This window comes from Neovison vison, chromosome 2, assembly GCF_020171115.1.
Source record: "Neovison vison isolate M4711 chromosome 2, ASM_NN_V1, whole genome shotgun sequence".
Taxonomy (NCBI): Eukaryota; Metazoa; Chordata; class Mammalia; order Carnivora; family Mustelidae; genus Neogale; species Neogale vison.
Genome location: NC_058092.1, coordinates 32,804,315 through 32,830,815, shown reverse-complemented (window position 1 = coordinate 32,830,815; position 26,501 = coordinate 32,804,315). Strand labels below are relative to the sequence as shown.

Sequence of the window (26,501 nt, the reverse complement as noted above, 5' to 3'; positions counted from 1 at the left end):
CAGTATTTCATCCCTTTTTTGTGACTGAATGATGACTCCATTTTTTGGAATTTTATATTTTTTATCTGTTCATCAGTTGATGGACATTTGGGTTGTTTCCATTTTGGCTACTATAAAAATTCTGTTGTGATCATTTTTGCAAGCTTTTGTATGAACATAATGTTTTCATTTTTATAGGAGTGCAATTGCTGGGTCATATGTATAGTCTTTTGAGTAACTGCCATACTTTTCCATAGGAGCTACACTATTTTACATTCTTAAAATTCTGAGACTTCCATTTTTTTTTTTAAACACCCTTGCAAACCCTTTTTAATTTTTTTTTTATTATAACCATCCCAGTGGGTGTGAAGTGGTATCTCATTCTGAGTTTAATTTGCATTGCTCTAATGGGAAATGATGATGATCATTTTTTCATGTGTGTATTGGCTATTTATAGATCTCTTTGGGAGGAATGTCTGTTCAGATTCTTTGGCCATTTTTTAATGAGGTTGTCTTTTTATTTTTTATTTATTTTTATTTATTTATTTATTATTATTAATTTTTTTGTATTTTTTTCCAATTTATTTATTTTCAGAAAAACAGTATTCATTATTTTTTTTACCACACCCAGTGCTCCATGCAAGCTGTGCCCTCTTATAATACCCACTACCTGGTACCCCAACCTCCCACCCCCCCCGCCACTTCAAACCCCTCAGATTGTTTTTCAGAGTCCATAGTCTCTCATGGTTCATCTCCCCTTCCAATTTACCCAAAAGCACATACCCTCCCCAATGTCCATAAGCCTACCCCCCTTCTCCCAACCCCCCTCCCCCCAGCAACCCACAGTTTGTTTCGTGAGATTAAGAGTCACTTATGGTTTGTCTCCCTCCCTATCCCATCTTGTTTCATGGATTCTTCTCCTACCCACTTAAGCCCCCATGTTGCATCACCACTCCCTCATATCAGGGAGATCATATGATAGTTGTCTTTCTCCGCTTGACTTATTTCGCTAAGCATGATACGCTCTAGTTCCATCCATGTTGTCGCAAATGGCAAGATTTCGTTTCTTTTGATGGCTGCATAGTATTCCATTGTGTATATATACCACATCTTCTTGATCCATTCATCTGTTGATGGACATCTAGGTTCTTTCCATAGTTTGGCTATTGTGGACATTGCTGCTATAAACATTCGGGTGCACGTGCCCCTTTGGATCACTACGTTTGTATCTTTAGGGTAAATTCCCAGTAGTGCAATTGCTGGGTCATAGGGCAGTTCTATTTTCAACATTTTGAGGAACCTCCATGCTGTTTTCCAGAGTGGTTGCACCAGCTTGCATTCCCACCAACAGTATAGGAGGGTTCCCCTTTCTCCGCATCCTCGCCAGCATCTGTCATTTCCTGACTTGTTGATTTTAGCCATTCTGACTGGTGTGAGGTGATATCTCATTGTGGTTTTGATTTGTATTTCCCTGATGCCGAGTGATATGGAGCACTTTTTCATGTGTCTGTTGGCCATCTGGATGTCTTCTTTGCAGAAACGTCTGTTCATGTCCTCTGCCCATTTCTTGATTGGATTATTTGTTCTTTGGGTGTTGAGTTTGTTAAGTTCTTTATAGATTTTGGACACTAGTCCTTTATCTGATATGTCGTTTGCAAATATCTTCTCCCATTCTGTCAGCTGTCTTTTGGTTTTGTTAACTCTTTCCTTTGCTGTGCAAAAGCTTTTGATTTTGATGAAATCCCAAAAGTTCATTTTTGCCCTTGCTTCCCTTGCCTTTGGCGATGTTCCTAGGAAAATGTTGCTGCGGCTGAGGTCGAAGAGGTTGCTGCCTGTGTTCTCCTCAAGGATTTTGATGGATTCCTTTCTCACATTGAGGTCCTTAATCCATTTTGAATCTATTTTTGTGTGTGGTGTAAGGAAATGGTCCAATTTCATTTTTCTGCACGTGGCTGTCCAATTTTCCCAACACCATTTATTGAAGAGGCTGTCTTTTTTCCATTGGACATTCTTTCCTGCTTTGTCGAAGATTAGTTGACCATAGAGTTGAAGGTCTATTTCTGGGCTCTCTATTCTGTTCCATTGGTCTATGTGTCTGTTTTTGTGCCAGTACCATGCTGTCTTGATGATGACAGCTTTGTAATAAAGCTTGAAGTCCGGAATTGTGATGCCACCAACTTTGGCTTTGTTTTTCAATATCCCTTTGGTTATTCGAGGTCTTTTCTGGTTCCATATAAATTTTAAAATTATTTGTTCCATTTCTTTGAAAAAGATGGATGGTACTTTGATAGGAATTGCATTAAATGTGTAGATTGCTTTAGGTAGCATAGACATTTTCACAATATTTATTCTTCCAATCCAGGAGCATGGAACATTTTTCCATTTCTTTGTGTCTTCCTCAATTTCTTTCATGAGTACTTTATAGTTTTCTGAGTATAGATTCTGTGCCTCTTTGGTTAGGTTTATTCCTAGGTATCTTATGGTTTGGGGTGCAATTGTAAATGGGATTGACTCCTTAATTTCTCTTTCTTCTGTCTTGTTGTTGGTGTAGAGAAATGCAACTGATTTCTGTGCATTGATCTTATATCCTGACACTTTACTGAATTCCTGTATAAGTTCTAGCAGTTTTGGAGTGGAGTCTTTTGGGTTTTCCACATAGAGTATCATATCATCTGCGAAGAGTGATAATTTGACTTCTTCTTTGCCGATTTGGATGCCTTTAATTTCCTTTTGTTGTCTGATTGCTGAGGCTAGGACTTCTACTACTATGTTGAATAGCAATGGTGATAATGGACATCCCTGCCGTGTTCCTGACCTTAGTGGAAAAGCTTTCAGTTTTTCTCCATTGAGAATGATATTTGCAGTGGGTTTTTCATAGATGGCTTTGATGATATTGAGGTATGTGCCCTCTATCCCTACACTTTGAAGGGTTTTTGATCAGGAAGGGATGCTGTACTTTGTCAAATGCTTTTTCAGCATCTATTGAGAGTATCATATGGTTCTTGTTCTTTCTTTTATTGATGTGTTGTATCACATTGACTGATTTGCGGATGTTGAACTAACCTTGCAGCCCTGGGATAAATCCCACTTGGTCGTGGTGAATAATCCTTTTAATGTACTGTTGAATCCTATTGGCTAGTATTTTGGTGAGAATTTTTGCATCTGTGTTCATCAAGGATATTGGTCTATAGCTCTCTTTTTTGATGGGATCCTTGTCTGGTTTTGGGATCAAGGTGATGCTGGCCTCATAAAATGAGTTTGGGAGTTTTCCTTCTATTTCTATTTTTTGGAACAGTTTCAGGAGAATAGGAATTAGTTCTTCTTTAAATGTTTGGTAGAATTCCCCCGGGAAGCCATCTGGCCCTGGGCTTTTGTTTGTTTGGAGATTTTTAATGACTGTTTCAATCTCCTTACTGGTTATGGGTCTGTTCAGGCTTTCTATTTCTTCCTGGTTCAATTTTGGTAGTTTATATGTTTCTAGGAATGCATCCATTTCTTCCAGATTGTCAAATTTGTTGGCGTAGAGTTGCTCATAGTATGTTCTTATAATAGTTTGTATTTCTTTGGTGTTAGTTGTGATTTCTCCTCTTTCATTCATGATTTTATTTATTTGGGTCCTTTCTCTTTTCTTTTTGATAAGTCTGGCCAAGGGTTTATCAATTTTATTAATTCTTTCAAAGAACCAGCTCCTAGTTTGGTTGATATGTTCTATTGTTTTTTTGGTTTCTATTTCATTGATTTCTGCTCTGATCTTTATGATTTCTCTTCTCCTGCTGGGCTTAGGGTTTCTTTCTTGTTCTTTCTCCAGCTCCTTTAGGTGTAGGGTTAGGTTGTGTACCTGAGACCTTTCTTGTTTCTTGAGAAAAGCTTGTACCGCTATATATTTTCCTCTCAGGACTGCCTTTGTTGTGTCCCACAGATTTTGAACCGTTGTATTTTCATTATCATTTGTTTCCATGATTTTTTTCAATTCTTCTTTAATTTCCTGGTTGACCCATTCATTCTTTAGAAGGATGCTGTTTAGTCTCCATGTATTTGTGTTTTTTCCAAACTTCCTCTTGTGGTTGAGTTCTAGCTTCAGAGCAGTGTGGTCTGAAAATATGCAGGGAATGATCCCAATCTTTTGATACCGGTTGAGACCTGATTTAGGACCGAGGATGTGATCTATTCTGGAGAATGTTCCATGTGCACTAGAGAAGAATGTGTATTCTGTTGCTTTGGGATGAAATGTTCTGAATATATCTGTGATGTCCATCTCATCCAGTGTATCATTTAAGGCCTTTATTTCCCTGTTGATCTTTTGCTTGGATGATCTGTCCATTTCAGTGAGGGGAGTGTTAAAGTCCCCTACTATTATTGTATTATTGTTGATGTGTTTCTTTGATTTTGTTATTAATTGGTTTATATAGTTTGCTGCGCCCACGTTGGGGGCATAGATATTTAAAATTGTTAGATCTTCTTGTTGGACAGACCCTTTGAGTATGATATAGTGTCCTTCCTCATCTCTTATTATAGTCTTTGGCTTAAAATCTAATTGATCTGATATAAGGATTGCCACTCCTGCTTTCTTCTGATGTCCATTAGCATGGTAAATTCTTTTCCACCCCCTCACTTTAAGTCTGGAGGTATCTTCGGGTTTAAAATGAGTTTCTTGGAGGCAACATATAGATGGGTTTTGTTTTTTTATCCATTCTGATACCCTGTGTCTTTTGATTGGGGCATTTAGCCCATTAACATTCAGGGTAACTATTGAGAGATATGATTTTAGTGCCATTGTATTGCCTGTAAGGTGACTGTTACTGTATATTGTCTCTGTTCCTTTCTGATCTACCACTTGTAGGCTCTCTCTTTGCTTAGAGGACCCTTATTTATTTTTTTTTTAAAGATTTTATTTGTTTATTTAACAGACAGAGATCACAGGTAGACAGAGAGGCAGGCAGAGAGAGAGAGAGAAGCAGGCTCCATGCTGAGCAGAGAGCCTGATGCGGGACTCGATCCCAGGACCCTGAAATCACGACCCGAGCTGAAGACAGCAGCTTAACCCACTGAGCCACCCAGGCGCCCGAGGTTGTCTTTTTAATAGTGAGCTTTATATGTTCTTTATGTATTTTAGATACAAGTCCTGTATCTCATGTTTTGTGGATTTTCTTCCATTGTGCAGGCTGTGTTTTCACTTTCTTGAGAAGGTCTGTTGATAAAATAGGTTTTAGATTTTGATAAATTTACCAGGTTTTCTTTGGTTGCTTGTGCTTTTGGTGTCATATCTAAGAAGTCATTGACTAATCCGAAGTCATGAAGATTTACAGTTATTTTCTAAGAGTTTTATAGTTTTAGCCCTTATTTAGGTCTCTGGTCCACTTTGGATTTTTGGAAGAGGCCCAATTTCATACTTTTGCATGGGGATATCCAGTTTTGCCAGGACCATTTATTGGAAAGACTATTCTTTCCCCGTTGTTTTATTTCAGTCTGTGAAAAACCACTTGACCATAAAATATACTTATTTATTTCTAGACTCTTAATTCAAATTACCATAATTTCATAGTAAGTTTTAAAATTAGGAGATGTGAATATTCCAACTTTGTTCTGCTTTTTCAAGATTGTTTTGACTGCTAGGTCAAATACGTATTTATTTTAGGATCAGCTTGTCAGTTTCTACAAATTTACTAATATATATATTATATATAAATAATTATATATAAATATATATATATATTAAAGATTTTATTTATTTAGTTGACAGACCGAGATCACAAGCAGGCAGAGAGAGAAGAGAGCAGAGAGCCCAATGCGGGGCTTGATCCCAGGACCCTGGGATCATGACCTGAGCCGAAGGCAGAGGCCTTAACCCACTGAGCCACCCAGGCGCCCCTAAACTAATTTTTAAAAAAGATTTTTATTTATTTATTTGGGAGCGGGAGAGAGAGAACACAGAGGGAGAGGTAGAAGACGACTACCCACTGAGCAGAGAGCCTGCTGTGTGGGTCTTGATCTCAGGACCTGAGATAACTTGAGCTGAAGGCGGATGCTTAACTGACTGAGCCAACCAGGCACCCCTTACTGCAAGTTCAGTAAATCTTCCAGTCCGTGAGCACTGGATATCTTTTTTTTTTTTTTAAAGATTTTATTTATTTGCCAGAGACAGAGAGAGAGAGTACACACAAGCAGGCAGAGAGGCAGGCAAAGGCAGCGGGAGAAGCAGGCTCCCTGCTGAGCAAGGAGCCGGATGCGGGACTCGATCCCAGAACCTTGGAATCATGACCTGAGCCAAAGGCAGCGGCTTAACCAACTGAGCCACCCAGGTATCCCGAGCACAGGATATCTTTACATCCTTTATTCCCTTTAACTTAAAGAGTAAAATGTTGGGTATGTATAAAAGCAAGTAGAGCTTTGGTATCTAAGTCCCACGTGGCTCTGGATGTTCTGAATATTTTCATTATTTTGATAATTTCAGTGTATCTTCAAATAAGACATTTATTGGAGTTAAGTACGGCAGTCATTTGTTTTATATATATGAAATATATATAATTATAACTTTATGCTATTAAGTTTGGCTTTAGAGATACAAGGATGAATAAGAGATCACTACCATTAAAACTTCTCGTCTAGGGAAGAAATCACTTATAAACTGAGAATTTCATAGGTTGTGAGATAAAGATTATTTTGAAAGTTGTTGGCCAGTCTTCACTGTGTAAAGATTTCACTACATAAAAAAGTGATTATAGGGGCTCCTGGGTGGCTCAGTGGATTAAGCCGTTGCCTTTGCTCAGGTCATGATTTTAGGGTTCTGGGATCGATTCCTCCATCAGGCTTCACCTTCTTTCTCTGCCGGACTCTCTGCCTACTTGTGATCTCGCTCTCTGTCAAATAAATAAATAAATAAAATCTTTTTAAAAAAGTGACTATGAATTGTGTATTAGCACTTTTCTCAGTATTGCCTACTTGTGATAGCTTATGGAAAGGTAAAAAAATAAGTACTTTAAAGGCTCTTAAGACTTTGGGTTTTGGATGAGTTAATATCAGTAATACATGTTTAATGAATTTTCAGCATTTATGAATTAATAATTACAAGAAACCTTAAAATCAGCATGCCATATAAATACTGAAGGAAATAAATAGCATTCAAGTAAAGCAAAAGAAAAATTAAAAAAAATTCTCTTCAGCTATCTGAACTCATCATTTACCAAGGCTTTTTTTTTTTTAAACCTAATCAAACGAACAGATTCTTCGATTTGTTATTCACTCTTAGGATCTGTGACTTTTGTACCAGAATTCTCTGCATGATTTACGCCATGGCTTCATTGGGGAGTTCTTTTGAAGCCTGGAAACTCACTTTCAGAATAGTTTTAAATGTTTAAGTTAGAATATACAGGATTAAAAAGATATGCAGTTATATTAAAATAGTTACAAAAAATATAACAAATTTATGATACAATAATCTACATGCTTCCTTAGTAACATTAAACAACAAAATTGAATGTGGTAGCATATTTTTGAATGTGGTAGCATATTAAATAACAAAAGAAGAAACAAGTAATTAGTAATGACATTTTTAGACAAAAACTATTAATGTGACAGTAATCAAACTGATTTTAAGATATTCCTAATATTGTCATTTGTTCCTTACATCCATAGTAGAAAGAAATGCTGAATTTCAGCATTTTCACCTTACCTGATTTTGTAAAGTCCCTGAGTCCTGTTCATAGACCCCCTGGGAGTTCATGAATACTAGGTTAAAAATGCTAATTGAGGTATTTCCTCTGCGTAAAATTGTTTTTGCCCCCCCTTCCTTCTACCACAGCTGAACTTGATTATTGAGTTTCAGCTTAGTTCTCTCACTTAGCACTTGCTAATTATTTACTTGCCTTCTATGTGCTAGTTATGATTCTGGGTATTTGGAATACATAAGGAAACAAAAGACAAAAATCCAATGCTCATAAGGAACTTACAGCCTTATGGGAGAATAACAAATAACAAATTATATAGAATTATATAGAATGTTAGATAATTTAAAATGCTCTAGAAAATACGGACTAGGATAAAGTGGATTCAGTGTGGATTGCCATTTTGAAAAGAATAATAAGCAAGGTAAGTCCATTGGGAGAGTGACTTTTGAGCAAGGACATGAAAGTGGTGGGAGTTAATTATCCAGGTATCTTTTCTGTCCCCTTCACCACAGTTGAGGACTAAGACTTACCTTTTTATTTGTATTCCTGGTGTTAGCATTGTGACTAACATGATCAGTCCTTCATGAACTGTCGTTAAGGGAAAGGTGGTTTACCTTTCTGGTATCTGCCCATAGTTTGAGAAGTTTAGCCAGTTTGGGTGATTCAGCATGTGTTATTTTCCCAGTGGTAGGTTAGATAAATATTCAGGTTATGTCTAGGTAAGCTTGTTCTTACATTTACTTTCTGATACTAAGCTTCATTAAATGTATTTTGGCTGTTGTTACAATCTTTTGTCTTATGTGCAAAGCAGGAATAAAATAAATATTAAGTGAAACTTGGGTGGCTTAATCCGTTAAGTATCAATTCTTGATTTCAGCTCTGGTCCTGATCTCAGGTTCTGAGATTGAGCCTGGTGATAGGGTCCGCGCTCATTGGGAGTCTGCTTTTCCCTTCCCTCCCCAGCTAAATAAAATGGAAAATATATATATATTTTTTTAGAATTTAACTTTTTAGGCACAACTCTCTTTGGCAGTCAAATAAAAGTTGTAGTAGAAAAGCCCTTAAAATTTAAGATGTGACAAATGTTTTTGTGCATCTCTCTTAAAATCGTAGAAGATGAAGAGTATTGGAAAATTAATATGAAACAGTATGTGATCAAATGCTGGAGGAAGAAATACTTCATATATATTTTATTTAATCCTTGATATATCCTCAGGTCCATTGGATCCAATTCAGTTTTCAAGTATCTATTTTGAGCATTGCTAATTTGCAAAGGTGATTATTTTATTACTTTTATTTTTTCTTAGAACTCTTCTAAAGAACATATAGGAAATTTATGTATTTTATTTTATTTAATTTTTTCTAAGATTTATTTATTTATTTGACAGACATCACAAGTAGACAGGCAGGCAGAGAGAGAGGAGGAAGCAGGCTCCCTGCTGAGCAAAGAGCCCGATGTGGGGCTCCATCCCAGGACCCTGGGATCATGACCTGAGCTGAAGGCAGAGGCTTTCACCCACTGAGCCACCCAGGTGCCCCGGAAATTTATGTATTTTTAAAAAAGAATAAAACTTACTCTATCTTGCAATTACCATGTGATTCTTTTATAAATCTAACATGCATTATGGGATTTTGTTAATCTTACTTTTCTTAAATCTTGACATGATTATATCACCTTCTTTCATCATTGCCCATCAGTTTTTCTCCATGATGTACAAACATTAAGATCACAAGAATACAAAAGAATGATTGAATTACCTAGAAGGGTGATATAGTAATGAAATCATCATGGTTATACTTCACTTTTCTTGCTGTGTTGCCCAAACACTTTCCAAGAATGTATAATAAAAGTTTGTAGAAACCATTTTAAATCTCTTTTTTTCTTCCTTTTAACTTTCATCGGATAAAGTTGAGAGTTTGGGGTTTTTTCCTATCCATAAGGACAAAGGTGAAAATTGACAAAAGGAAAATGGTTTACTTTTATCTGTAGAATCAGAAAATGAATACAAAGACAGCAACACTTTAGACTCTAATTGTCATGTTGATAATCATCATCTAATGATGATATCTTAGATTAATCTTCCCAAATCCAAGAAATTCTGAGTTTCTGATATATTTCTAAGGACAAAAAGATAATTCAGTATTTTATCCCTTTAGTCATTCAAGAAGAAAGTCTTCATCATGTAGTGTTTTGTGACTAGAATCAAAATCATCCTGTTTTCTTTTTCTGGAAAATCTTATGACCGTATTTTTCATCTTTTATAATATATCTGTACCAAAATTCACTTGATATCCTAAGAGGACAAATCCTGAATTCTTTTTTTTTTAAGATTTTATTTAAATATTAAAAAAATAATAATAGAGATGAACAGAGAGAGTAAGCATGAGCCAGGAGAGAGGCAGAGGGAGAAGCGTACTCCCTGCTGAGCATAGAGCCAGACTCAGGGTCCTGTGATCATGACCTGAGCTGAAGGCAGATGTCCAATCTGCTGAGGGCATCAGCCATCCATCCCATCACCCATCATTTGGGCATCCCCAAATCCTGAATTCTGATATGTATACAAAAGTGTTTGCACGGAAATAGATGATACAGAAATGAAAAAGCTAATCAGGGTCCTCATTTGGTTTGGTGTTTATAAACCAAATATGAGAATGTGTTTTACAGTTTTGGAGTAGAGATGGCCATCCTTAACCAAAATTCTGAGCCATCAAAAATTTCAAAAGTACTGGACTTTGAAAGTGTAAGTGCAAGAAGAACCAGAAGTAATAATATGCTAAGTCTATTAAATATGTATTTGAAATCTGAATTTTGAGAGAGTTAACCCTAAGTGAATCAGAGACCTTAACATAAAGGTTAAGACTATTTTATGAAACATCTAGAAGAAAACATGGGTGAAAAGATAGGGGTGCCTGGGTGGTTTAGTTGGTTGGACATCTGCCTTTGGCTCAGGTCAGGATCCCAGAGTCCTGGGATCAAGCCCCACAGGGAGCCCACTTCTGCCCCTCCCCCCTTCTTACATGCACATGCACGTGTTCTCTCTGTCTCTGGGTCTGTCATAAATAAATAAAATCTTGAATTTGGGCATCTAAGGTGTTTTGAGTACTTCCTGAAGAGTTCAGCTTATGAACAATTTTTTTCTTGATGTATTTGTAACAAGGCACAGCCAATCATATTTTGTGTGGAAGAATGTATAATTTTTATAGTTTTATTAAAATGTTTAATAAATCAGTCTGATGTATGGGCAGTGAGCTGTTTCCCCAGATTAACACACAAATACACACCCATGAAAACAACACTAAACACTGGAATTTGTCATTTCCATGAACAGAGGATTTTAAACTATTGACTGATGAGTGTCAGTATTTTTCTTCCCACCTTATTTTTCAATTTGTGTATTATCTGAGTTTAAGACCTTTTTCCTTCTTTGTTTATTTTGAAACTTGCTAGCTGAACCTACTCATAAAATCATTGTTTTTATTTTTAGTGCTTAATTTCTGTAGCATGTATATTTTACATGATTCTTGGGAAGTTTACATCAGGTCTGATAGACTAATTAGCTGAAACTGCAATGACTACTTAGAAAATATATCATGGAAGAATCCTCCAGTAATGGCTGGGTGATGAAATGAGTGCTAAGTTCAGGTACCTGCATAAACTAGGATCTGGGAAGACCTGGTATCATACCCTGTACTCTTAACATTGTTGGCACAGTTTGTTCAAATGCTTTTCTTCCCATTTCAAGAAGTGTTTATTAAGTATATGCTAGGTGTCTGATATTGTGCCAGGCACAAGTGGATATATAAATGAGTTTCTGCTATTAAGGAACTCAGCCCAGAAAGGATTCAGGCCTATAAATAAGTTTATAAATCTTAAGTGCAGTCAGTAGTCCGGATGTATAAAATGCATGGAGATCTTAAAGAGGCATAGAGTGATGAATTCTGAAGGACAGTGGGAGGATCAGAGGAAGGATTCCTTTAGATAAGATCTAGGCTAAATTTTGAAGGTGGAATGTGAGGTTGTCAGTGGTAGGGTGAATATTATAGGCAGGAGATCACCATGTAGGGCAAGGCATAACTGTGTGAAAGGACACGGTATACTTAAAGAACTCTAAGCAGATAATTCATGTTGGATGCAAGTTTGAGGATTGATAGATGAGTGCTTTATTTCCCCTCATTGTTAAATATTGCTTGAAAAGGAGCCAGGGAAGCTGAAATGTGTATCTCCCTCCCTTTTTTTCCTTTTCTTTCTCTCCTTCATTCCTGGCCCTTCCCCATTTCCCAAATGTGTGTGTATGTGTGTGTGTGTGTGTGTGTGTGTGTGTGGACAAACAAGTTGAGGAAGAAGGGAAGCAAGGCTTTGATTCTGGTCCTGGTTCTCATACCCTTGGTTGAACAAATCACTTCTCTTTTTGAGCTTTGGTTTCTTCATCTGTATAATAATCTGTAAATGGTATTATCTATACTTTTCAAATATTTTTTTAAAGGAGTCACAGTTTTTGAGTGCCTGGAACACAGTAGGTGCTAAATATGTATTTTCAAATGAGTGGTCTGAGAACTTGTGTCTGAGAGAGGATAAATAGTTAAAAAGTTGTGACAGAATAAGCAATAAAATACTTGTTTACAGACCATTGCTTCCCAGGATGCATTTATTATATAGAATGTGTTCAAGCAGTTTGTCTTTCTAAATTGTTTCACTTAACCATTTAGATTTGTGAGGTCCCAGAGTATAGAAATTATAGTATCTTTATACATAAAACTGTATTAGACTTTAAAGTCCTGTGCTGTTGTAGTTATCATATATGTCCAATTAAGAATCAGTATATATTTTAAAAGTGTGTTCAGTTGATCACTGCACTTTACTTTGGCTGTGGCAGAAGTTCTTGGACCTTACACTATTTCAGATTGTGATTTTTTTCTTTTTTAATAATCTAGTTGTAAATGGACTTTGCTTCTAATATAAACTTTACTTTTCTCAGTGCAGAGCTAGTATATCTTCTCATGCTGTTTTTCCACTGTTGTATCTACAGAATGTTTGTTTTTGGAGCAGAGGATTATAAAAATCCATTCTTAATGGTATAGAGTTGCTGTAATATACTGTTAATATAATTTCTTTCTTTGCTTTTAGGGGTCCTACTGGGCAATAGACACCAATCCGAAAGAAGATGCGCTGCCTACTCGGCCAAAGAAGAGAGCACGATCTGTAGAACGGGTAAAAATCTCTTTATCACAAATTTAGTATGAGAGTTTATGTCAGCAATACAAATTTTTAAAGTTTATTTCTAATAGAAGTACAACCTTAATGAAGGTAGTATTTTATTTGTATAGCATTTCTGTTTTTTTCAGAGCACTTTCAGACTCATTTTATTTGATCTTAATAACCCTTGAATGAGGTAAGCAGTTTAGGAATTAAGTAAAAAGTTTGTTGTATAATTAGGGCATAGCTACTGTCTGAGACTTGAATCCAAGTCTCCTGGATTTTAATTTGGTATTCATTCCTCTGTATCTACAACATTGAAGACTGGTTTTATGTAACAGAGCTATTCCCTTTCACTGCAGATCATCAGTCTGATGACATTGAATTTTCCTGATTGTCTTTGCAATGCTTTTTCCTGCTTCCAGCCATGTAGTAATAATTTCATATGCCAAATCCTGTGTGTATGTGTTGTTTATAAGATCATTTGTATGAATTTATGGTTAAAATTAATTTATAAGAATGAAAGAGAAATGGAGCTCTAGTTGATGTCCTGTTATTTGTTGGAATATACTTTTAATCAATGCTTTGGCTGTCATCAGACATTAACTTTACCTTTCAGCTTTCCCCATTCTGTATTTTCATTATCTCAACTAAAACACACACATACACACAATTATACCCTATTCTTCTTTAAGGCTCATTTCGTATGTTAACTACATTATGAAACTTTTCCTTACTTTGTGTTCATATAGAATGTTTACAAAGTTCTTTTATAGTTTTCTCAGATTTTGTAGAAATTATTTTTCTCTATATTTGTCTCCTTTGCTGGACTGTGATCCCTTAAGAACTGAGAAATATATTTGTATCTCTAGAGTTAGTATTTTTCACAGCTTATAATAAGTATCAGTAAATGTTTGCAGAAAAAAGCAGGACAAAGGGAATAAGATAAGAGAAACTGGGTAATTGTTTGGTCAAATAAATTTTTTTATGGCGGTTCCTGGTAGAGAGGTAAAACTTCTTCCTGGTGGAGCGATAAAACTTCCGATTCTCAAAGATAAGGTGTGTTTAAGTTGGGGTCAGGTAAGCTATGAAGTGTAGCAGCAACGGGATTTAGTGAGGCAGATTTATGGAGCCAGCAGAGGGAATTCAGTATTCCATTTACCAAGCTATATAGAGTTAGAGGTGAACTCTTAGACCAGAACATGTTTTAGTTTTACACATACCAAAGTTTAAGAAATAAAGGAAATTAATGAAAGTTTAGGGTTACCTGGGTTGCTCACTTGGGTAAGCATCTGCCTTCAGCTCAGGTCATGAGCCCAGGGTCCTAGGATTGAGCCCAATGTTGAGTTCCCTGTTCAGTGTGGAGCCTGCTTCTTCCTCCTCTTTGCCGCTCCCCCTGCTTGTAGCGTGCTCTCTCTCTCTCCCTCTCTCTCAAAAAAATAAAATTTTTAAAAAGAAGTTTTAGTATTGGTGGGATGGCCTTCTGGTAAGTTTTAAAACAGATGATGGTGAGAGCTATGTATGTAATATATGTATGTAAACCGTATGTAATGGTTTGAGAGGGAATGAACCTCAGTTCCTGCCCTCTACCTTCTTCTTCTTTTTTTTTTAAATTTTTAATTTTTTATAAACATATAATATATTTTTATCCCCAGGGGTACAGGTCTGTGAATTGCCAGGTTTACACACTTCACAGCACTCACCATAGCACATACTACCTTCTTTTAAAAGAGACTTAGCAATTGGGGGTTAATTGTGTGAGGATATGGAATACAGAACATTTAGCATTTATTGCTAGAATTTGAAGGAAGGGGAGAGCTATCCACATTGTTAACCCAGAGCATCAACAAGGATATGTGTCTTGGAAGGCTGAGGAATCGTGATCTTCTCTCCTGTTTGTTCTCTACTGAAGTTTCTGGAACTTAAATTATTTTTGGAAATTTGCATTGGTAGTTGGGTTGACAGCTGTGCATATCTTTGGACATCAACCCTGAATTTTATTGTTACCTTGTTGCATAGTTCATAGAGCAATCACTTTTTTTATTTTTGAGAGTCCTGTTTTTTTCCTGAAGACCATATTGTCTGTTTTACAGTGGAAGTTTGTGGAAATAAAGGATTCATATTACAGGTTATGTATGTTTTACATACAAAGCATATGTTCTTCGGTGTGTATTTTGGGCACATAATTTCTATATTTTCTATTTATCCTTTTACCTTCATTTTAAGTTAATTAAAAAGCATGTAAAAGCTTCAACAACTTAACTTTGTAGTGTAGTTCCATAAAAGAGCCAGAGTCTTTTGGTTAATACTATTGATAATTATTTTGTTCTGAGCTATGTGTTGGTTGCTACTGTAGGAGAGGAACTATATGGGAAGAGTCTAGCTGTAAGCAGAGTACATATAATCAGGGAGACAGATAACTGTTTTAACAAATACTCTGAAAGATAGTCTTCATACAAAATATAATTTCTTACTCTGAGAAACTAGTTATGTCTATTTTTCATTTAGAGGTTTTTTGGGGGGAGTTTGTCATATTTTTATTAGAACAGTTTGTATTTTTTTTTCAATTTTTAAAATTATTTAATTTATTTATTTGACAGACAGAGATCACAAGTAGGCAGAGAGAGGGGGAAACAGGTTCCCTACTGAACAGAGAGCCCGATGTGGGGCTCGATCCCAGGACCCTGAGATCATGACCTGAGCCGAAGGCAGAGGCGTAACCGACTAAGCCACCCAGGAACCCCAACACTTTGTATTTTAAATGACCATTGGGTTCTATCTAAGGAAACACATAAGATAGTCAAATAGTGATGGTTCTGAATATGATATTTATATGTTTAAAGTTTTCTCAAAAACTAAACATGACCCATAAATTGAAACTTTATTTTATTTGATTGATTAATTAATTTTAGAGAGGGTGTACAAGTGAGTAAGAGGTGAGGGGCAGAGGGAGAGGGAGAAAGAGAATCTTAAACAGATTCCCTGCCCTGTGAGAGCCTCATAGGGCTCAATCTAATGACTCTGATATCATGATCTGAATCACCCAGGCAACCCTGTTTTTTTGTTGTTTGTTTGTTTTTTTAAATTTTATTTATTTATTTGATCGAGATCACAAGTAGGCAGAGAAGCAGGCAGAGAGAAGAAAGAGAGGAGGAGAAAGCAGGCTCCCTGCTGAGCAGAGAGCCCGATGCGGGGCTCAATCCCAGGACCCTAGGATCATGACCTGAGCCGAAGGCAGAGGCTTTAATCCACTGAGCCACCCAGGCGCCCCCCTGTTTTTATTTTTTTGAGTAATTTCTACACACCCAACGGGCTCAGATTCAACAACCCTTAGATCAAGAGTTGCATGCTCTACTGACTGAGCCAGCCAGGCACCCCTAAACTTTAAAAGTTTTTAAAATGTAGGGGAGCCTGGGTGGCTCAGTGGGTTAAGCCTCTGCCTTTAGCTCGGGTCATAATCTCAGGGTCCTGGGATCGAGCCCTGCATCAGGCTCTCTGCTCAGCTGGGGGCCTGCTTCCCCCCCGACCTCTGCCTGCCTCTCTGCCCACTTATTCTCTCTCTCTCTCTCTCTCTGTGTCAAATAAATAAATAAGTAAAATCTTAAAAAAAAAATTTTAAAGTTTTTAAAATGTAGATGGTAAATATGTTTACAAAGTTTCTTATTAAATTTCTCAAATTTGAATTTTTTTCCCCATGTGTAAACATCAGAATTCTGTGTGAAAAATCAAAATGTTTTATGCATTTTTGAAGAGCGATGAGCTTTTAGAGGAACAGAATTAGCTTTCTAAACTGCTAAGAGAAAGGGTTTTTGAAAAGTGGAAGTAACCATATCTTTATGTTCTAAATGAAAAATAAAGCATGATAGTTCTCTCCAACCTAATACTCTTAATTCATTTCTCTGGATCACCTTCCTGTCCCTTCCATTTATATGAACATAATAAGCCCATGCTCGGTTTTGATCATTAAGAGAATTCCTTTTTTCTTTTCTTAATCCTTGCATATATAAATGTCTCTCATTTTCCTTTTTCTCACTTCTTAACACCTTCTCACCACTTTTTCTTTATCATAAAATGGACCTGCAGACCTTAAAAATATTACTGCATAAATTTTAGCATGGTAAAATGAATAGGCTCATTTACTGGGAGTCCTTTGTTTCTCTTGTGGTTTTACAGTGTACTTGTTCTTATGACTTTTGGCAAATTGTTGTTTTGAGTTTCAGTATCCTCGGTTATAAAGTAAGAAGATAGAAGTCTTAATAGCTGCTTTGAACTGAATGTTTGTGTTCCCCCAATATTACTGTGTTTGAAACCCCAATTTCAGTAGACAGTATTTGGAGGTGGGCCCTTTGGGAGGTAATTAGGTCAAAAGGATATAACCCTCACAAATGAGATTAGTGCCTTTATAAGAATAGGCCACAGAGCTAGCTAGCTGTCTTTGCATCATGTGAGAAAACAATGAGGATACGTATAGCAGGGTTCTTTCTCACCAGAACCTGACCATGTTGACACCATGATCTTGGAGTTCTTGCCTCTAGAACTGTGAGATATACATTTCAGTTGTTGATAAGCCACCTAGCTTATGGTAATTTTTTATAGCAATTTGTGCTAAGACAACATTGTAGTAATAATAATGATAGGTAATTACATTGAGTTTAGGTGCCAGATGCTTTTTATTTTTTTTTTTAAGATTTTATTTCTTTATTAGACAGAAAATATGCACACATGAGTGGGTAGAGGGAAAGGGGCAAGCAGACTCCCTGCTGAGCGCAGAGCCCGACATGGGACTTGATCCTAGGACCCTGAGATCATGACGTGTGCCAAAGTTAGACATTTAACTGACTCAGCCACCCAGGCACACTCCAGATGCTTTTTAAATAATTTTATGTATATTAACTCATGTAATTTTTACAATAACTACAAATAATGAAACTGATAGGTATGGATGCTCAGTAAGTTGTCAAAGAGTAGTAGGGACAATAAATATCAAGGCCAACATTATGAACCTAGGTAGTCTGCCTTTACAGTTTACATTCTCTACAACTGTTCTTTCCTGCCACTAGTATTTATTATGTTGAAGACCACAACACTGAATCATATTTCTTTTTATATATGCATATCTTGTGTGAGCTAATGGTTCATGATTTTAGAAGAGAACCTCCACATTGAACATAAGTATATATAAAGTTTATATATATATACAAAGAGAGAGACACACACACATACACGATTAGGGACATAAATATGATTATAAGTGACAGCACAAGTACTAACTAATAAGTCTGTTAGACCAGGCAAGGATAACTAAAGTGACTCAAAATAGATAATGCTGTCCCCAGAAGGCCTCTGGGCAGAGGAATGAAGCTTTGCATGTAACTTTTTTTTTTTTAAAGATTTTATTTATTTATTTATTTGACAGAGATGGAGAGGCAGGCAGAGAGAGAGAAGCAGGCTTCCTGCTGAGCAGAGAGCCCGATGCGGGCCTCGATCCCAGGACCCTGAGATCATGACCTGAGCCGAAGGCAGCGGCTTAACCCACTGAGCCACCCAGGCGCCCGTAACTTTTTTGAATTGAAATGGTAAAGGATGTTGTTCTACTTGGAGAAAGCAATGTGTATGGTTAACAGGGCAAGAAATACAGGTGGGCATACTGTAGAACCTTTTTAACTGTAGTGAGGAGTTTAGGCTAGAGAGTGGACATTTAGATAAGGAGTGGAATCAAAACAGTTAAGAAAGATACTTCTCTTTATATAATACTCCTTGCAAGAGGAAGATGCTATAGGGGAGAAAAGCAATTTTCCCTCTACCTTCTAGGTTCTTGGCTGAGACCCCCCCCAATAATAAAAAGGCAGATTAATAGGAGAAAAACAAATTTAATTACATATGTACATATGGGAGTCCCACAAAGATATGAGACTCAGTGGCAGCCAGCCATTGGAGGTTTATATTACCATCATGAGCTGAGGAAGGGGATGTGGGTCTGGGGCTTCAGAGAGGAAGAAGGCAGTTCACAGGAAGGTGGGAGAAGAGCAAATGTTTGGTAAATAAATGTTTGTCCTGCCATGCAGATAAGTCAGATATAATCGACATGCCAAAGCGGTATGTTTTGGGATGGCTTGTTCCGAACCCCGTTGAGTAGTGGAGCTGCCATTGTGAAATGACACTGACCTGAGCTAGGGATAAATGCATGAATAAGTAAGTTCTCTAGGAGATTAGCATGGTATCTGGTCTCTTAATATGTACTCATAATTGTGTGAAATGCTGCCATTTTACCAGCTTCATTTGACGTATCTTAGTTTTCTAGATACTGTGTGTTAGGCATTGTGCTAAAATGTTATGCGGTATACCAAATACAATGACACATAATGAAACATAATTCTAACACAAGGAAAAATTATGTATAGAAAGTATTATAAGAAAGATATGACACATTGCTGTATACAGAGGAAGAAGACATTGTTTTACTGGGACTGTCTGGAATGGCTTCATATGGGTTTTGTGGCTTAGCTTAGGTGGAGATAGGCAAGGCAAGATACACTTGATCTTAGCCAAAAGGCCGAGAAGCGAAGGCAGCATTCACGAGCACACAATTCTCAAGTGCTGCATGCCAGCTTTAGGCAATGCTTTAGGTGCTTGGGAAACATTTAATTAACGGAAACAGACGTTTTCTGCTCTCCTGAAGTTTATATTCTGATTGGAGGGGCTTTAGATAGGGAGGCAAGAGATAAGAGGTCATGATCAAAGATACCATAGGGGCTGGAATAGTATCGGGATTAGGGAGAGCGTAGAGTAGTTCATTTTATCTGGATGAGTTTTTCCTCTTTTACATTAATTTGCATTATTCATGCCATTCATTGAGAGAGAGGTGGGGAGAGGCCCTGCACCAGCACACACCTTTTACACATTCCTTTTACATTTTAAGCCTAGAGCTATAAGAACTAGGGGAATAGTGGTAGGCAAGACAGACTCCTCATGAAGCTCTTAGTTAAGTAGGAAATGTAAACTGATAATTCATAATATTGCTTGCTGTCTCAGCATAATTAATAGTATCCTATTCATTCTCAAAGCAGCGTTTGTACGATATATTATGTACAATGTATATGTATAATATTATAATATATTATTATTCTTAAGATGAGGGTCTTGAGAACTTTGGGCCCATATAGCAGAGAACTGATGTTTCAGTGAAGCCTGTTGAGTGAACAGAAATAAGGCATATGGGGGGGTGATTGGCAGTGTGAAAGAGTGAAGGGGAATTATATGTACAAGCTTAGTCATTAAAAAAAAAAAAAGTACCCAAAGGGACACCTGGGTGGCTCATGTGGTTGAGCAACTGACTCTTAATTTCAGCTTCGGTCATGATCTCAGGATTATGAGGTTGATCCCTGTCTTGGGTTCAGTGTGGAGTCATTTTATTCCTCTCCCTCTCCACCTCCCCAGCCCCCTACTCACAAGCGTTTGCACCTCCCCCCATTTCATTTTTCCTGTCCTATTAGTTTCTGGTTTTGTATTGATTAATTTCTCTTTTAACCTTTTGCATATATTTTGCTTTTTAATTTGGCTTTGCTGTTCACTTCAACCAGAGGGTAAATTGAAAAGCACCCTGTCTACTGGAAGCTGTTTAGAGTAGAAAAAAGCAAAAATAGCTGGATATTACTTATGGAGATTTTTTTCTGAAGACTAGAAAACTGAAACTATTCCAAGGGAACTGAATGTTATAGGAATAGAAAAGGGAACTCTGGTTTTAGCAGTTCTTTGTTGAAAAAAAGCGCTTGATAGAATGATTGCTTCAGATTAGTATAGTTTATCTCTTTTATTAAGTTGATAATCACAGAAATATATTCTTCTCTATTCATTCTTCAATTGATGTGTCTCTCCCCCCACCCCTGCCCTGCAAGCTTAACTCATGTATCTTGGTTATTCTGTAGTGTCATTCTTTGCTTATTGGAATCTGTTAAAAGCAGTGTGAGGCCCATTCAGGGGGGTCCATGGGGTCAAAAATGTGTTCATAATACTAAAATGTTCTTTACCTTTTTTACTTGTAATTTTTCAGAGGTTACATGACCTATGATTTTGCCATAGATTGAATGTAGAGGTCTTCTATTAAGCAAAGCATTAAAGCAGTTTGTTTAAAAATGTAAAGTAATGCCATTCTTCTTATTAAGTTTTTTTTTGAGACTATATTTTTCATACAGAACAGTTATTTATGTTGACATGCAGTGTGTCATTGTTTTAAAAAGTTTTGTCTCAGTTTAAAATTCTAATAGGTAAATATAAATAGATATGTCACCTAAATAAAAGCTCTTTGGAAACTTCAGTAACTTTTAATATAAGTGCAAAGGAGATTAAAAAAAAATTTTTTTAAGGATTTTATTTATTCATCTGACAGAGATCACAAGTAGGCAGAGAGGCAGGCAGAGAGAGTGAGGAGGAAGCAGGCTTCCCGCCGAGCAGAGAGGCTGATGTGGGGCTCGATCCCAGGTCCTGAGATCATGACCTGAGCTGAAGGCAGAGGCTTTAACCCACTGAGCCACCCAGGCGCTCCAGGAGATCAAAATTTTGAGGACTGTTGTGCTAAAGGAAGATTTCCTATCTTTTCCAGGAGACATCCTTTTTGAGAAAAGAAGATCCCTGTCATTTGAGTTCTACTATAAATAGACAAGGAACTGAGTGCAGGTAGTTTGAGGGGGGATAGTAGGAAAATGGGGGAATAGTAGGAAAATGGGGCAATTAACAAGTCAGTTACCACCGTATGGACTGGCTCAGTCAAACTGGGAAATGCTGGGAGGTGGTTTAGAACTCTGGGCAGCAAGCTTTCTGTCTGTCAGCTCTTCCCTTCATTGGGATGCTGCTGCTGCTGGGGACATTATGTTTTCTGCACTTCTGGCCAGATCTACACAAAGCCAAATCATGCTCCTCGACTGGGGAAAAAAAATGCTCAGGTGGAGATGCAGAGGTGTTTGTGGGAGACAGGGTAGAGACTAACACAGAAGGTAATGTGGTTGCTATGTGTCTTCTCTTCTGTTGGTGGAGTGTGTTTGTGTGTTTTCAGATCTGTGTACCTTTTGTTTATTTTTTATAGCCTCTTGCATTTTCATTGTCTTTATTTCTTAAATTGGGTCCAATCCAGGAAATCCTTTAAAAAATCTTTTGTCTCTTCAAGGTGTGTATGGGTACAGCTGTTAAATCAGTAGACTGAAGGTGCTTCTTTTTGAGTATATTGTTTCTTATAATTGAAAGAGACTCTTCCTGGTCCGGGTTAGTGTTTGCCTAAGTACCTCATTCAGGGTTTTAAAATAACTGGACAAATTCAGTATTGTTATAGAAAAAGTTGAAATGGTTGTATGTAACTTTTATGGATAGTGAGGACACATGTTTACTGTGTTTCTCTTGTATGCTTGGCACAGGTAAGGTGCTTTGAAAGAATTTTGCATAGGAAATAATGTCCCTGGGGTGCTGCCAGTGGTAGGAAATAGAAATTCTAGAAACAAAACCAAAAAAACTCCTATAGTCTGTGTTATATTTTAGCAGCATTTAATCATCCAGAGTTATTCTGTTTAAGAACATAATAAAATTATGAGCAAAATTGTCATGTTACAAAGTCATGAAGGGTCACCTTTTTTTTTTTTTTAAATGAAGCGTCACTTTTATTAATTACAAGATTTAGGGGAAATAGAACTTAGCCAGGAAGTTAAGAGACCTAGTTTTAAAGTTACTGTGTTATAACTTGGGTGTTTAATTTTTCTGACTGTAGTTTCTTTATATGTAAATGTAAGTGGATTGTCAGCTCTGTAGTCCCTGAAAATCCCACAAGTGCAAAGGCTCCAAGGCAGAAACATGCCTGGGGTTTTGAGAAACAACAAGGAGGTCCCTGTGGCTGTTCTAGTGTGTGGAGGAGGGAAGAGTAATAGTGATGTGGTTTGGAATATAGGTGAGGTTCAGTGGGGTGAGGTCCGGAGCCGACCACCAAGAAAGAATTCTTGAGATGTCTTTGGTGCAAAATGGTAGTTTATTAAAGCACGAGGACAGGATCTGTGGGCAGACGTAGCTGCTGTACTGGGGTTGTGAGGAGTGACTGATTACCTGGGAGTTTGGGAGGTTAGGAAAAGGGATGTTTCGAAAGGATTTTCATGTTAAAGAAGACTCACTGGGTGTGGGTACTTGAGGCCTTGCCATTGTCAAGTTAAGGTGGTTTTTCCTCCTGGCAAGGCGTTAACATTAAGATATTTGGGAGCTTCCTACACTTTGCCTGCTTCAATTATCTATTTGTCAATGGGCTGCAGGTTGTAAGGACATTTAAGTACCTGTATTTCATTCTGGAAGGTAGGTTGTTTATAGAAATACTTTGTTCTTGTAAATTGCTAAGACATTTGTAAACTGAGGGAGGCTCATGTCTTGCAGGATTGTGATCTCTATAAGTTAACTATTTATTTTTCCTTTTTTTAGTTTTAGGGCAGCCAGGAGTGCCAGAGGAATGTCACAAATATCCCATGGGTGGGTGTTTTGGGTGTCACTTTCTGCTTTGTCCTCAGCTTGCCTTCTATTCCCTGGTCAGTAGGACTTGACATCAGAGAAGTAAATGGTGGGAGCAGGACGTACACTATGTAGCGCCTTCTTTGCCTTTATAAAGACTTGGGTTTTACTCTAAGGGAGGGGTAGAAAGCTGTTGGAGGGCTAAGCAAAGTAGTGACATAATGTGACTTATATTTTAGCAGGAACCTTGTAGTAGCTATAGGAGAACAATGATAGAAGCAGGGAGATAGGATATTGCTATGGATAGTTTTGCTAAAGGCTTCTGATGCATTGTTGTGGAAATTATTTGAGGGAGTAAGGGCCAGATAAAATACATAAACTCACTATCTTAAACATGTTGGCCTTTGCAACAACAAAAACAAAACTCAAAAGAACCCTTCTACTTTGCAGTTATCTACATTGGATATTGGAACAGAAATGAGGGCATACACATTACTTTTACTTAAGTTGTGTGTGACAGTTTGAGGGTGATTACAAGTTTAATCAGGAAGACAATGAGGATGGATGGATAAATAGAAAAGAGGACATTCTTCTAGGTAGAATATTCTACATTTACTGCATATCTGAGGTCATTGTCATTTTGTGACTTGGTTTCTATCATTGTTATGCTGTGCGGTTTTGTTAAGTGTTCCCCCGTGTGTGCTTTTGGTGGGGGGGTGGGGGTTATCTCTAAGCCTGAGTCTGAGTAAGGGGGATTCAGTTAAAGGTCTAAGTGAGCAGAGGAAAGAGGGTAGTTTACATTTCTACTCTTAGAACTCCTAGAATTGGGGCGGGGTGGGGGGATGGACGACAAAATGAAAAAACAAAAAGCCATTTATTTCAATTGGGTGAACATGTACTGAGTGTACATTATGTGGGAGGAACTGTATGTTGCCTCCAAGAGATAGGTATGAATAGAATTTCCTGGGGGTTATAAAGTTAGAGTAATTATATCCAGTGAGGGATTGTAAACCAGGAAGTCTTTTCATGAGGATTCATTTGGATGAATGGGTAGGATTTAGGTGTGTGTTTGTTGTGTGTGTGTGTGTTTTTTAACAGTACTATTGAGAGATTGTTTATGTACAATTCATCAAATAAAGTTTACAAATTGAGAAGTTTTTAGAGGTGAAATTACCACCAGTGTCAAATGAACATTTTAGGCACCACCAAAAGTTTCCTCATGCCCCTTTGTTATTCATGCCTTGCTCCATTCTCCATTTCCAGGCAACCCTGATCTGGGGGCAGGAATTGATACCTTAATGGTATTGATTATTCCAAGCCATGAAAATGTTGTATCTTTTCATTCATTAGGTCTCTAATTTCTGTCAGGAATGTTTTTTAGTTTTCTCTGTAGGGGACTTGGATATTTCCAGTTAGATTTAATCCTGAATATTTTGTTTTTGGAAGCTATGTATTTTAAAATCAGTTTTCCAGTTGTTTGCTGCTGGTATATAAAAACTTAATTAATTTTCATATAGTAACTTTGTATCCTATAATTTGTTAGATTTGGAAGTTATTTTATAGTGCCTTGGGATTTTCCATATAAACAGTTATTTGACAATTTTCCTTTACCTCTTACTCTTCTATCCTTTCCCCCCTTATTATAGTGAACTAGAATCTCCAGTATAGTGTTAAATAGAAGTGGTCTTCCTTCCCTTATTTCCATTTTTAGGGGGAAAGTGTTCAGTGTTTCACCCCTAAATGTGACATATCTATAGGGCTCTTTGTAGGTATGCTTTATTAGATTGAGGAAGTTCTCTAGTGAGCCTAGTTTGCTGAGAGTTTTAAATCATGAATAGGTGTAGGATTTTATCAGATGCTTTTTCTGTGCCTACTGAAATGATCATATGGCTTTTCTTTACTCTGTTAGCATGTTGAAATATACTGGTTGCAATTAGAATATTAAATCTTGCATTCCTTGGATAAACCTTACAAGTCATGATATATTATCCCTTTCATATATTGTTGGATTCAGTTTGCTCTGCTTTGTTACAAGATTTCTACATCTGTGTTCATTAAGGATATGGATTTATAATTTTCTTCTTTTGTAATGTCTGTCAGGTTTTGGTGTTAGGATTATTTTGGCCTCCTGTTGGTAGTATTTTTTCCTCTGTTTTCGGAAGAAGTTTTTGTAGATTGGTGTATCTTTCTTTAATGTTTGAGCAAATTCATTAGTGAAACCATCTGGCTTTGTAGGTTTTTTTGTGGGTATGTTTTGATGTTTAATTTACTTGATATGGGACTATCCAAATTTACTTTTTTTTATGCCACTTTTGGCAAATTATATTCTTTTTTTTTTTTAAAAAGATTTTATTTATTTATTTGACAGAGATCACAAGTAGGCAGAGAGGCAGGCAGAGAGAGAGGAAGGGAAGCAGGCTCCCTGCTGAGCAGAGAGCCCGATGCGGGACTCGATCCCAGGACCCTGAGATCATGACCTGAGCTGAAGGCAGCTGCTTAACCACTGAGCCACCCAGGCGCCCCTGGCAAATTATATTCTTAAAGGAATTTGTCGCTTTCATCTGAGTTGTTGAATCTGTTTTATAAAGTGGTTCATCATGTTCTCTCTCTCTCTCTCTTTTTTTTTTAAAGATTTTATTTATTTAATTGACAGACAAGTAGGCAGAAAGGCAGGCAGAGGGAGAGAGGAGGAAGCAGGCTCCCTGTTGAGCAGAGAGCCCAATGCAGGGCTCTATCCCAGGACCCTGAGATCATGACCTGAGCTGAAAGCAGAGGCTTTAACCCACTGAGCCACCCAGGCGCCCCCATCATATTCTCTTTTAATATTTATAGATTCTGTAGTAATAACTCCTCTTTCATTCTTGAAATTGAGGATATTTGATTTTCTTTTTTTCCAGTATAGCTGTTTTTTCTTTTTTTCCAGTATAGCTGTTTTTTATTAGTCTTTTCAAAGAAAGAGGTTTTGTCTTTGCTAATTTTTTTCTGTTGTCTGTTTTCTCTTTGTTTATTTCTTTATTTATCTTTATCATTTACTTCCTTCTACTTACTAATTTGTTCACTTACTGATATTTCTAGTTTTTTGTTTCCAGCTTGGGTAATTAATTGGTTTAAAACCTTTCCCCCTTGTAATTTAAGAATTTAAAGCCATAGGTTTACCTCTAAGGCTGTGTTAACTGCATTTAACAAATTTTGGT

General features: G+C 37.1%; 1 protein-coding gene across 3 annotated transcripts in view; it reads left to right on the top strand.

Annotated features, from left to right (window-relative positions):
• The window catches only part of FOXJ3 (forkhead box J3), a 164,298-nt gene that overhangs the window by 89,715 nt on the left and 48,082 nt on the right, over positions 1-26,501 (top strand). For all 3 annotated transcript variants that reach the window (XM_044237976.1, XM_044237974.1, XM_044237975.1), the window contains one exon: positions 12,769-12,852. In XM_044237976.1, coding sequence (XP_044093911.1) covers positions 12,769-12,852 — 84 coding nt within the window. The remainder of the gene's footprint in view (positions 1-12,768; positions 12,853-26,501) is intronic.